Below are 12138 nucleotides of genomic sequence, written 5' to 3'. Positions count from 1 at the left end.
AGTTTAGTAGACCAGAGCCACATTTTAGATGCTGCACTTCACAGAGTCCCAGGGCCCTTTCCATGCCCAGGACTGACATGCTGCTTATGGCATACAGATAGATTCCAACACTGCTGCCCATCAAGGCTCCTAGGAGAACAGTAACTGCATCAAATGTTTAAGATGTGCTTCAAAATGCACCGGATGCCTTTACATCCTTGTAAAGCCTGCCTGTCTTTTATAAGAGAGAAGAGAGCTTTAGTTCTGGGGTTTGGGACCAGCTCTGAGGCTTAGCTGAAACGAAAGGTAGCTGCTGTACATGGTTATGTGCACTGCCTGCACATAATGAGGTTAGAGATGTTAGCGAAGACTGAGGATAAAGCCTTGGATGTTAACTTACAGTTGAGACTCTTTATTCAGCAACAATTCAGGTTAAGCAACTTTTCTCCTTCCCTAAAGCAATACTAGACACTGTGCTTCTCTCGGACGTACAATGCAGTGGCTTGTCGAAACGTCACATGGGGACATCCGTGTCGCAGCTTGTCTGTGACCCATAGGCCCAGGTTTCTTTTCTTGCTGTATCTGGCTCTGCTATGGTGAGACCCCTCAGGTATGATCCCTCCCCACAGAGTACATCAAAGTGGTGTAACTTTAAGAGAATGATGTCTTCTAAGGATACTCATGTGTTCATATCAGTCCGGTGTTCCAGCATGATGCTATGTCAGAGATCTACAGATACTGTTTTTCCTATGTTTCCACCTCAAAGAGTTTGACCAGGCTACTTTTTATCCAGCATATGAGTTCCCAATATTTCAGGACGCTGTTGTAAGGATGAGCAGCCCTGCAGTGTATCAAACATGGGAGCTTCTCCTTCCTGACTGCTGGGAGACTGTGGATCAGTGTCCTGAAAATGCTTACAGGTCCCACCAGCCCTACTTGTCCTTTTGGCTATCTCACATTCCTGGAGAAAGTGTGTGCCTACTTCCTGCAGGCCAGAGGATGAGAAGTCCCATCACCAAGGCAACAGTGTCTGCTTCATCCAGATAGATGGACTGTAGTGAGATGTTTAGCCTATAAACAGAGATTGAAGCACCTTTCTGCAAGAGCATGATCAGACCTATTTAACTTGCAGGACAAGGATGGCAAGGAAAAAAGGGTGCTGTCTTATGGAGCATTTTTGTTATTCCTGTTTACACTAAATGCTCCACTCACCTGCTTCTGGCAGCTGCTTCATTTTGGTTTTGGCCCATGGGTGGACACAGAGTTATGCAGACTGGGGAGAGAGCTTTTTGTGGTCAGCGGACTCAGTGTGAGACACCCATCCCCACCCCAGGCGCCCCCACACTGACCCACCCGGGGTGCTCTGGCACTTCCAGCTGTCATGGGCAGCTGGAGGGTTATTTTTAACAGGGCATCACACTCCATATATGAAGCAGAAAAGTACAAGCCCATGAGGCCCAAATGAAAAAAGAAAATAAAAAAGATTGAAATGAGAGACACTTTCTGCTTTTTTCTCTCCCTATTTTTTAATTAAAGACCTTTTTGGTGTTTTTTTCTCCATTTCTGGAAGGCGGCTTTTTTAGTTCATATCAGTTGATGATATTTCTAGATCACTAATAATAACAACAGTGAGGGCAAAATCTAGGTCAAATAAACAAGTGGCATTTAACCAGCCCTCAGAGGAAAGAGGAAGGTATGTAAAAGCCAGAGACAAACCACTGATCAGGTGTGCTTGGGGCACCTTCTAAGCTTGCAAAACAAGTGTCACACCAAAGGCTGAAGCAAAATCGCCTTTCTTTTCCCACATTTTTCCTCTCCTGTTCTTACATAGCATTTTTACAAATGTTTTACAAAAGTTCCAAGAAATACAAGTTTTTTGCCGCTCAGTCCCGTCATTAAATTCACAGAATGAATGTATCTTGGCTAACGTGAGTGGGTGGCGTAAACAACTTCACCCCTTTAATAATTCGAGGCACAGCTCAAGCTGCCTGTGAAATGAGCTTCCGCCTGCCTGGATGCTGAACCAGAGCCTTGTGGTTGGTGTACCATGGGTGTGACAGGCACAAAACAACCGGGTCAGGAAGTACAGAGTTAAAAGGCGAGGAGCAAAAACAGTCTGTGTGTATGGATGAGAGGGGGAGAGAGAGGGAGAGAATAGTCAAACACTTGACAGTGTCACAGAGACACTAAAAAGTTGAAGGTGGGAAGATTTCCCAATAGTAGGATTTCTCCTATATCTCTGCATTGCTTGTGGGGGAGAGGGAGTTGTCAAGCCACACAGAATTTTAAGCAGTGTGTTGTTGATCTGGCATCCAGGAGCAGGGAAATGGTTTGAAGCAAGGGTTTATGCTGTGAAAGAGTCCCTGATATTCCTGTGTCTTTGGCAATTGGAAAACAAGTGAAGCAAAACTGCCATGGAAATCCTGAGCATAAAAGGCTTCAATCTGCATAACTTATGTGGGCTGGCATTGGCTTACTCTGGTTTAATTTCAGGTAGTCTGGGAATTAGAAAGTTCAGAGATGCAGAGCTTGGAAATGATACCTGGAGTTCTAATAGTTGATAAAACTTCACTTCACTTCACTTCACTTGGAAGAAGTGAAGTAGAAAGACAGGAAGCCACAGAGAGTGAGAAAATAAACTGGTATTTTGAGGAGAAGCCCACTGTGACCAGCCCTTGCCTGAACAGATAGCAGTGGATAAAGACATCTGGTTGCACCCAAATGGATGACCTCCATTCCAGTCTTCTCTGAGATATAGTGTTCTAGCTTCTCAAACTGGGTACCTTATATTCCTCTTCATCTATAGTGAGTGTGTGTGAGAAGGAGCAAGGGAAACAAGCAGTCCTCCAGGTGTCAGTTCAGGGCATGGAAACAGGAATCCAGGAATTCTTCACTGCTGAAGACCTGGGCTCTTTTGCTGACCATGGCATTGCCCTGGTGCCAGCCTGGCAGCAGTGGCAACAAATGTGGCTGGTGCCTGTCGGGGTCCACAGCCCAGCATTCCCACCTGCAGGGCAACAGGAGGCAGATCCACTGCAGGAGTCCGGAAGACTCATCTCTGTGATAGCAGGTTCATCGAGGAAGCCCTTCAGCAGCCACTTACCATTAAAGTGGTATTTACTTGGGCTTTGCCTCTAACCCTGGTTAAGGTAATATAGCTAAGGTAATGCCCACATGGGCCCAGGTTAGGTTCCCTCAGTGCACAGTGATGCTTTTAGTTATGCTCCACTGGGAAAACTGCCTGCACTTGGTGCTGCTCTGTTGCATCATAGCACCCGGGCTGCTCCTGTAGCATCACTAACCAGAGCCCTGCCATGGATTTACTGCCCATGTTGTGGCATTGCATGAACCTGCCTACAATTAATCACAACCCATTCCACAGAGAAGAAAAGACACTCAAAATAGTCCAGTGAAATAAATGCTCAAGCCCAAAACCCTGGGTGAAATGACCACCCTGGGAAGCAAACCGCAAAACTACCCCAAAAACTCCAAGAGAGCTGAGGTGCCTTACAGCAGTGCACACAAGGGCTTGCAAAAGCTCCCCTTTCATCACACGAGTCTGCTCCCCAGGCCAGCTCTGTCTTCCTGCCCTCCCTGTGCCCAGCCCTAGGGGAAGTGACTTGCAATGATGAGCTTTTGTGCAAGTGATCCTCTCTTCATGCTGTGTAACACCAGAGTGAAAAGCCCCCAGCCCTCCTCACTCCCTGAGGAGCGCACCTATGGTTCAGGTATGGCAGCTGTGGAGCGCTATCCAGGAGGTTCCCTGGAGGGGTGTCACAGCCACCTGTGGCAGAAGAGAGAGGGGCAGCCTCTCTGAGGGGCTTGGCAGGACAGCTAAAAGCTCTGTGAATATACTCAGTATATGTCATCAACATAGTTATTAAATTTTCAAGGACTCCTGCAGGACCTCAGGGAGATGAGCTTATAAAATCTCACAGATGAGCCCCATGGCTTTCTCTAATTTGTAATTAATATTCCAGTGGCTAACAAGACTGGCCAGCATTCAGGCTCCATGGTATAACTGGAGCTTTTTTCATGTCCTTCTCACTTCATGGTAGCTCAAAGCAGTGGAAGATCTCTGTTGTGAACATGGATATTGTCTACAAGGCACCATGCTCTTTTTAGCTGTTGGTTGTGACTGTGCAGAAGTGCAGTTTGCCAACTGAGAGCTCCTGTAAGTTTTAGAGTCCTGCTCAGTGCCTTCACACTGAAATAACAGATTTCCTTTACTTGAGGGTCTTGGAGAAGAGAGATGCTTTATAGATGTAGATAGATTTGAAACCAGATAGCATCTCTGAGATCCTCCTACAAACACATGCAAGGAGTGCCGCACTAGCAATCCCAGCACACACTTAACAAGGGAGGCTCATTGTTTTTATTGAGAGGGGTGGGAATGTTGGAAAGAATCCATACAAAAATATTCTCAAAGAAAAAGCCGCAGGAGGAGTAGAGCACTCCAGCACTGCTGAGCTCAGCTCTAGAGTTGGATGTTGGTAGTTTTTTTTTAATAATTTCCCCATCGAAACGCAGGCAGCTCAGGAGGTCCTGATGTGCTCTGCCTCTTCTGTCACTCTGGGGAGCTTCCTGCCCACTCTATTCCTGATGCCTGTTGTGAGCCAAGGAAGAGTTAGCTTAATCAGCAACACCAGCCTCTGAGTAGTGCCAAGTTGTTGTCATTAATCACTTCAAAAATCACTGCACTGAAAATAGTACACAGGGTCAGATGTTCAAAAACTGGCATGGTTTCACTGGTGTCATTTAACCTCAGCCACAAAGCCAGAACACACCCCTAAAGAAACACTTATTTGTTTTATGTATTACTTGTAAATTTTAAATACACTCACACAAAGCTGCTCTTCACCTGTCCTAGAGGAAATATGCTATGAGTGGTCAATCACCTCCAGGTGAAGGCAGGCTGGACCAACAAGGAACCCCCAATTGTGTCCCCCCAAGAGATGCCTTGGGGTACTGGTTTAAGGGTTTGGTCTGAGCTTCTCTGTGCTTCAGACCACCCCCTCTCCCTTGGAATCTCAGTCCAAATATTTGGCAGATGCACTTGGGGCTCATTACGTTACAGAGGCAGCATGTTCATTGCGCTCCCCCGAATGGCATTTTGTGTGTGCTGCACTTGTTTTGTATTTGCTATATTTAAGCCACAGAAATATGCACTGGTGAGGAAAAGAGGGAAGTGGTGGTATCTTGGAGGCAGGGAGGGAATGAAAATCATTTCTCAAAGCTGCAGTCCTCTGTGCAAAATTTTGGTTCACAAGAAGGAAAGAGGAGCACAGTCTCTGCACCAAGGACCTCGATGGGTCACCCATACTGCATTTTATCTGGGAATGGTTACAAGGAAACTGGTGTTACACTAAGGTAACTAAGGATGGAAATTGCTTGGGGCCTTTGCACCTGAGGACTCCTGGATTTCTATTATGAAACTACCCTGTTAGGGACATGCATGAAGACAGGTGTGCAGCACTGAAGGATTCATACATGGAATCAGATTTCCAAACATGTCTGGCATTATTTGCTCCTTCTCTTCTGCTTCCACCCCAGCCTTTGCAGCCTTCTTCTACGTGACCATCATTTTCCTCAGACCATGCTCATCACCCCTGCAGCTCCTCCCCTTCTTGCCATGACCTGTGGGGCTCACAGAGCAGCAGGAAAGCAGGGCCTGCCTCTACGCTGCTGCTGGGGGTCACAGGCCAAAGCAAGGCAGGCCAAAGTCATACTTTGGTCAGGGTGCTCCTGACTCGCTCTTTCAGTCAGCAACTTAGGATGTTTGCTAACATGTCCTATAGTGTCTTGCCCCATATAATACAATCTTTCATGATCCTTGGTCCTTCCAGGCCAGTTGTCTGCTTCATGGAGGAGAACCAGAGTGTGCTTGGGCATGTATAAAAAAAGGTTTTATCCTCTTCTGAGCTTTAGAGCTTCCCTAAAATTTGCCTCTCAAGTGCAGATGAGGGTGCAAGGGGAATATGGAGCTGGACATGAGCTGGGACCACATTTTAACTGCAGTCCTCATGTCAGCAGCAAGTTTCAGCAACAGGCATTACTGCATGATAACATGGAAAGAGATGGGCTCAGTTCCTAAGAGAACCCCAAACAGACTCAGAATCTCAGACTGCTGTCATGACGGATGGTGAAGGTTGTGGCAGGGAGACAGGTCTGGGCATTTGAAAGCCAAGAAAAAAATAAGAGGCAAGAGATTACCTAACGATTCAAGAGGATCCCAGTGAGTAAGCTAGGAACATATTGACTTTCTGTCTATGAAGCTGAATCCATTCCTGGAAATGGTCTAATGGGGCCTTCTTGATCTTAAGCATCTTGGTTGTCCTGAGACAGGGAGCCGTGAGCAGGAATCTCACATGCTGCAGACCCATGGAAAGCAATGTGTTCACTCACTGCACTCCTCTGGCCAAGTTGGTTTCATGGCTGTCCAGCAGCAGGACTTCAAGCCAGCCCATTACCAGCAGCATGAATGACATCGTCCTGCAGTCATGCTCCCAAAAAGCAGGCTGGTAGTGCCATACCTGTCTTTCCAAGTCTCCCATCCTCTTATTGTAGCTTTGATCATCTCATAGTGTAACTGACTTCCAGCTGTCCAGGAAAGCAAAAATTGGTTTCCAGCAGTTTTTCAGATGCTTTAAATAGAAAACAAGGAGTGATTTTCAAAACCAAGAGATGGGGAAAAAAATAAGGCTAGAGCCACAGTACTAGACACGCCATCCACACACTTGGTGTGCACTTCAGAGCAGCTCAGCCAGCCCTGGTTGCTAAGCAGTCTGAGAAACTGGAATGTGCTGCTCCCTCCAACCCTGCATGAGCATTGCCACGTAAAACCTGCCCATGAGAGGCATCAGTGCTGATTTTGAAACAGGTTCTGGGGAAAAAAAATGCAATTGGTGGCTCCTTCGTCCTGCTCCCCCAAGTTATATATGTGAGGATAGGTAGGGTGTATGCTTGTGCATACACCTCCTGAACATCAAATGCTGCCAGAGGCACAGGCCATTGTGGGAAGTGTTCTTGATCTCAAGGCAGCTATCTCAGACCACCACAAATGCAGCCAGGTGGGACAAAGAAAAGATAAAAGAAGGATTACCAAGGGAAAGTGTTATGTCTGTGGTACATCAAAAGCTAAAGATGACTCCCCTTTGTGTCCCTGGCCCTCTCCCTCATAGCTCTTCCTTGGCATACCAAGTGTGTCCTGACCACCATGCCACAGGACACAATCACTGCATTATGCTTCAGTAGTTCCCAAAGATCCAGCTGTGCTGAGCATCTGGCCAGAAGTCACAAATGGAATTTGTTCCTGAATCACTGCAGAAGATCAGCACTAGTAACTTTTCCCCACAAAGTGCCCCAGAGCAGCAAGTGGAAAGACTTGCAAAAGCACCATCATGAGAAATGAGGAACTTGAGGGTGGAGCAGCAACACAGTGATGGGAAGTTAAAGGGGGGAAATGATTGCACAGTGGTTAGAGGAGAGAAAAACAAGTGGGTATCAAACTCTTCTAAAGGGAGAGCAAGAAGTGCTACAGGATGACAATGGATGTCCAACAAACTGGACAGAAGGTATAAGGAATGGAGTCAATCCAAAAAGCAGCATGGGCAGGGTGCAGTAGGAGAATTGTGGCAATACTTTAATATGTATAGTTGGAAAGAGTAATGGCAAACTTGCATATGGTCAGAATGTTAAAGCTCATGTCTTGCCAGATTGCTCATGGCAGGGGTCAGGGTCTTGTCTTTTACCTCTCCTCTAAAAGCTTTCCCAAGTGATGGTTCCAGCACCTGCCATGTTCCCCACTCTCAAATATGATCATCCACCTATATTTTTGGACCAAGATCCCCAGGTAAGAGCAGTCAGGTTTGTACCCTGTGTTCGCACAGATGACTTCCCTAGGTGTGAAACCTGTTGGAGATGTCCTGTGGGATGTCCATCAGCAGTATAAAGATGCCTTGTGCATCCCTTCTAAGCATGGAAGTTACACAGGAACACAGCAAAAACACGTTTCATCAGGAAAAAAACAGGTATAAATTATCTTCCTTAAAGGCTAGGGCAGGCCTGATCTACCTCAGATACCCAAAGCTCAAAGCTGTGGCCTGCCCAACCATCTCCCTACCTCCTTTGGCCTCTTGCTGCTCTGAACAAGCTAACAGGAGACCTCCATGCAAATTGCTATCTGCATGGTCTGCTGAGCATTGCCACCCACCACTAGTCCTTGCTTTCAGGTGAATGAAGTCACTGAGGCCTGAGCTGAGTCTTTGTATCTGCATAACAGACACACATCCCCACAGCAAGCAGGGAAATTTCAACAGTATCTCAGGGGGGTCCACACAGAGCCCTCCTGCACAGTATCTTAAGGGGGAAAGAGAGTTTCCCCTGGACCACTGTCCAGACTACTGGGTTGTGCTCCCCTTTTCCAGATTTGTCTAGGTCTGCAATTGACCTGAAAGCCTCCTGCTCTCTTGATTCTGGGGAATCAGTGGGCTGGAGTCTGTGTGGCAACTGGGAAAGTGAAGTACTTCTCAATATATCCCCACCCCCCCAGAGCAGTGTGTAACTGATGCATATCAGCCAGAAAATCCTGCTCAACCCTTTCAAGAAGCTTTCTGAGTACCTGGGAGGAGCAGAGCATTTAGGTATTCTCAGACTATAATCTCTTCTCTGGTAATCCTGATTTACTCTGGCCTGGAAGCAAAGGCTAATAGAAAGCAAAGTGCTTCGGCAAAGCTCAGCGTGTAATTCAGTATCTCTGGTTTAGTTGTCTCAAGTGTAATGTGGGGTTACCATTGCTGAAAATTAATGTTTGTGAAGGTGCAGTGGAGCTGTCACAGAGATAGAAGTACACCATAATTGTCAATTACTGCTTTGAAAAGGTCACTGCTTTCCAGAGACAAAGCTAAAATCAGCTGTTGTCACTTAGAAATTTCACTGGGGACACTCATGATGACCTATTTTTAACATAACAGAAGACTATGCTGCAAAACCGTGAATAATTTATAGGCAGAGTAGCATGATCACAGCCACAATACAATGGCAGCTTCAGTTCCTGCCTGATGATGGAGGGAGACAGAGCTCTCTGGCAATTTCCACTGAATTAGCAAAACAAGATACACGTGGAATGACTGTCCCGAGCCTTTCAAAAGCATGTGTGTCAGGATGAATACATGTCCAGAAGGACTAAGTGGGGCAAAGATTTTATCTAGAGCATCCATAAACCTACTCAGTCTCCCAGCTGTTTCAACAAGCACTGGGGGCAGGGAGGTGGGAGTGTATGTAGGGCTTGGCATGGTGGGGAGGAACAGAGTAGCTTTCCACATTTGCTATGCTAAAATATATTGAGAGATGAAGAGAAACAGCTCATACATCCCTATCATATGTATTTGCATAGGATAGAGGGTATTTCCTTGAAAGAGGAGACTGCAATATGAATGAGGTAATTTGCATCAGTAACCTTAAGTTCAAAAAAATCTTCTGCAAGATGAGATCAAAAGGCCAGAGGGAATTGGTAACAATTGACCAGAACTGTAGGGTGGTCCAAGTGGAAGTAAGATGTTGCAATTAATCTGTGGCACTGAAAACCTTTACCTAATTAACCAATCTTCCATAGTGAGAGCTGCCACCCCCTAAAAGGCTGAAATGAACTCAAACACATATTAAGTGTGCATGATGAGACATTTATAGCTTTCAGCGTTGCCACAAATATTTCCTCTCCTCTTTCCCTGGCATTCCATAGCCCAAAATGCACAGCTGCTTTTTCCAGAAAGCGACTCCTCCGCCTTTGCCTCAGAGTTCACATCCTATGTGACACACATTAAATGGGGAATACTTGATTCAGTCAGAGATGTAGAAAGGTCACCCTTAAAATTTTGCCTTGGAGCTACAGCAGTGACACTGTGTTGGCAGCAGCCCCTATACTTTTTCTAGTGGAGAAATGAGTGCCTCTGGAAATACCACAGCCATGATTGCTGTAGAGCCCCTCTGAAATCAAAAACCTTGGAAACAGCCTGTAGGCCCCCAAAGTCCACACACTAGTGTGAAGAGCATCCTTCTCTGCTTGTACTAAATCTGGAGTAATTTTATCTCATTTCTACTTTCTAAGGCTACAGGGTTTATTTTCAGCATACAGTATAAATAACTCATGTTCATTATTCCTGCTGAAAATTACTTAAGATGATAGGTCAACTGGAATTGGCAGCTTGGATTTTTAATTCAGGGACGGTTTTGGGGGTTGTTCTGCATGTACTGTAAAAACCTAGCTCTGTCTTTCTTGCCATTTCTTGACTTCTTCATACAGTATCATCCTCTGAGTGACAGGTCAGGGTACTCAGTGAAAAACATTTGCATCCAAAATGAGTCTACCTATCCTGACCCAAATGGGGAAAGATACAGGAATATGGGAAGGGTATCAGCATTGACTTCTCAAGCCTCCTTCCAAATTGTGTCTTTTTACCAACCCCATAGATCTGCCAGGGGTTCCCTCTGCCCCTCACTCCCCCTCCCCCAAAAAAGAAGCACTTGCAGCTGTTTAAGAGGCACAAGGGAGAGCTTGTTGAAGGACCCTACAACAGCTTTAAATGCTGGCAGAGGAACAGCAAATCGTATAGAAAATGCAACCTGTGTTTGGTACTTCTGTTGGCTGATGTAAAGTCCAGCATTAAAAATAGTCCCAGAAGAGAAATGAAGAAGTCCTAAGGATAGCAACAAATATATGCAGAATCCATATCTCTCTAGAGAGATATATTGATAGTAAACAGGACTATGCATTTTGGAAGGAAGACCAAATTTGAAGAAAATACCTCACACTCTCTGGGAAAATACGGTGTTCCTGCCTTTTTTTCTTGGGGTAACAGAAAAGATGCTTAAAGGAAGAAACGCAAGGTCCATTCATTGCAATGTTCTTTCATTTATATTCGCCTTTAACTGCTGTCTTCAGCCCGCCCAACATCCAAATTTAGAGCTTTCACGCACAGTGCTGAAGGCAGCGGAGGCTGCAGCGAGCGGTCCAGCGGCCACGGGGAAGGCAAGCGGCGGCAGCTTCTTCCCTGCCCCATTCCAGGCGAGAAGGGTCAGAGGGATTGTGCGGATGTTCCGTCTTTGGGACAAACGGCCTGAGGGGCCAGACGCACCGAAAGAAAGAACGGAAGAGCCGCACCACCGCCTCTCCCAAAAAGGTACGGAGGCACCGGCAGCGCCGGCTCCGCCGCACGCCCCGGGGCCGAGCCCGGGGGGCTCCGCAGCCCCGCGCTGCCCGCGGGTGGGGGCGGGCGGAGGCCGGGCAGCAGCACCGCCCCCGCCTCCGCCTCCGCCTCCCTCCCGCAGCCCCGCAAGGAAAAGCCGGCAGCGGCTTCGCTCGCTGCTAGAGCGGCGGTGCGCGGCGCCGGCAGAGGAGCTGCTCTCGCTTCTCCTCGTTTTTAGTTTTTGTGGTTTTTTAATTTCATTCTTAAACTTTAATTTTATTCTCTTTTAAAAATTGCGATTCGCTGTTTGTTAGTTTTGCAGCTGCGGGCGCTGCCGCCCGGGATGGGGCACCGCGGTGCCCGAGGAGCGCTGGGCGGCGGCGGGCGAGCGGCGTCCCGGAGCGGGCTGTGAGCCGCGGCAGCACCGCCGGCAGCAACAGGTACCCGGCCGGGCTCCCGGAGGGGTGCGGGGCCCGAGCCCGCGGGGGAAGGAAAGAAGGAAAGAAGGAAGGAAAGAAGGAAGGGGAGCTGCCGAGCGGGGACGTGGCCGAGCCCGGCTCCGGGGCTGCGGGGCTGGAGAGCCGCGCTCGCAGGAGCGGGTCCCGACCCCGCTCATCTGCCGGCGGCGGCAAGGCTTTGAGGAGGGCAGAGGTGCTCTTGTGGGCCATCCCGGGCATGGTGTTAGGCTGTGATTGCGAAGAAAATCTTGAACGCGGGTGTTCGCTGAGGGACGTGAAACTGGCTTAACATTTTCTCACGGAGCGTGGAAGTGCTTAGCCCTGTTCCATAAAAATGGTCTCGGCGTTTCCTTAGGTCTTGTCTATTTCCAGTGGGCTTTTACGGTATTACTGGCTAGAGGAGAGCTTAAACGCTCTTAAGTTCCCTTTCCAGTCCTCTGGCTCGTTCCCAAGGATTGATGCAAACACATTGCACACTGGCATTGCTCTTCAGTTTACCTTTGAATGCCCTGGTTACA

General features: G+C 47.5%; 1 protein-coding gene and 1 long non-coding RNA gene across 6 annotated transcripts in view; one reads left to right on the top strand and one right to left on the bottom strand.

Annotated features, from left to right (window-relative positions):
- The window catches only part of RIPOR2 (RHO family interacting cell polarization regulator 2), a 108338-nt gene that overhangs the window by 46395 nt on the left and 49805 nt on the right, over positions 1 to 12138 (top strand). The window contains exon 1 of one of the 5 annotated variants that reach the window (XM_023921691.2): positions 10586 to 11156. The exons of 2 other annotated variants lie outside the window; for them this stretch is intronic. In XM_023921691.2, the coding sequence (XP_023777459.2) occupies positions 10841 to 11156 (316 nt within the window). In that variant the 5' untranslated portion in view covers positions 10586 to 10840. Of the gene's footprint in view, positions 1 to 10585; positions 11157 to 11289; positions 11603 to 12138 lie in introns of those variants that run through there. 2 more of the 5 variants (XM_023921688.2, XM_086894754.1) reach the window with 2 other exon arrangements.
- LOC111925274 (uncharacterized) lies at positions 379 to 3189 on the bottom strand. The gene is made up of 2 exons (XR_002862150.2): positions 3083 to 3189; positions 379 to 2986 (listed from the first exon to the last, which is right to left on the bottom strand). It is a non-coding gene; the product is annotated as an uncharacterized LOC111925274 (long non-coding RNA).

This window comes from Cyanistes caeruleus, chromosome 1 (genome assembly GCF_971803275.1).
Source record: "Cyanistes caeruleus chromosome 1, bCyaCae1.hap1.1, whole genome shotgun sequence".
In the NCBI taxonomy this organism is placed as follows: Eukaryota; Metazoa; Chordata; class Aves; order Passeriformes; family Paridae; genus Cyanistes; species Cyanistes caeruleus.
This window is presented reverse-complemented; position numbering and strand designations above follow the sequence as displayed.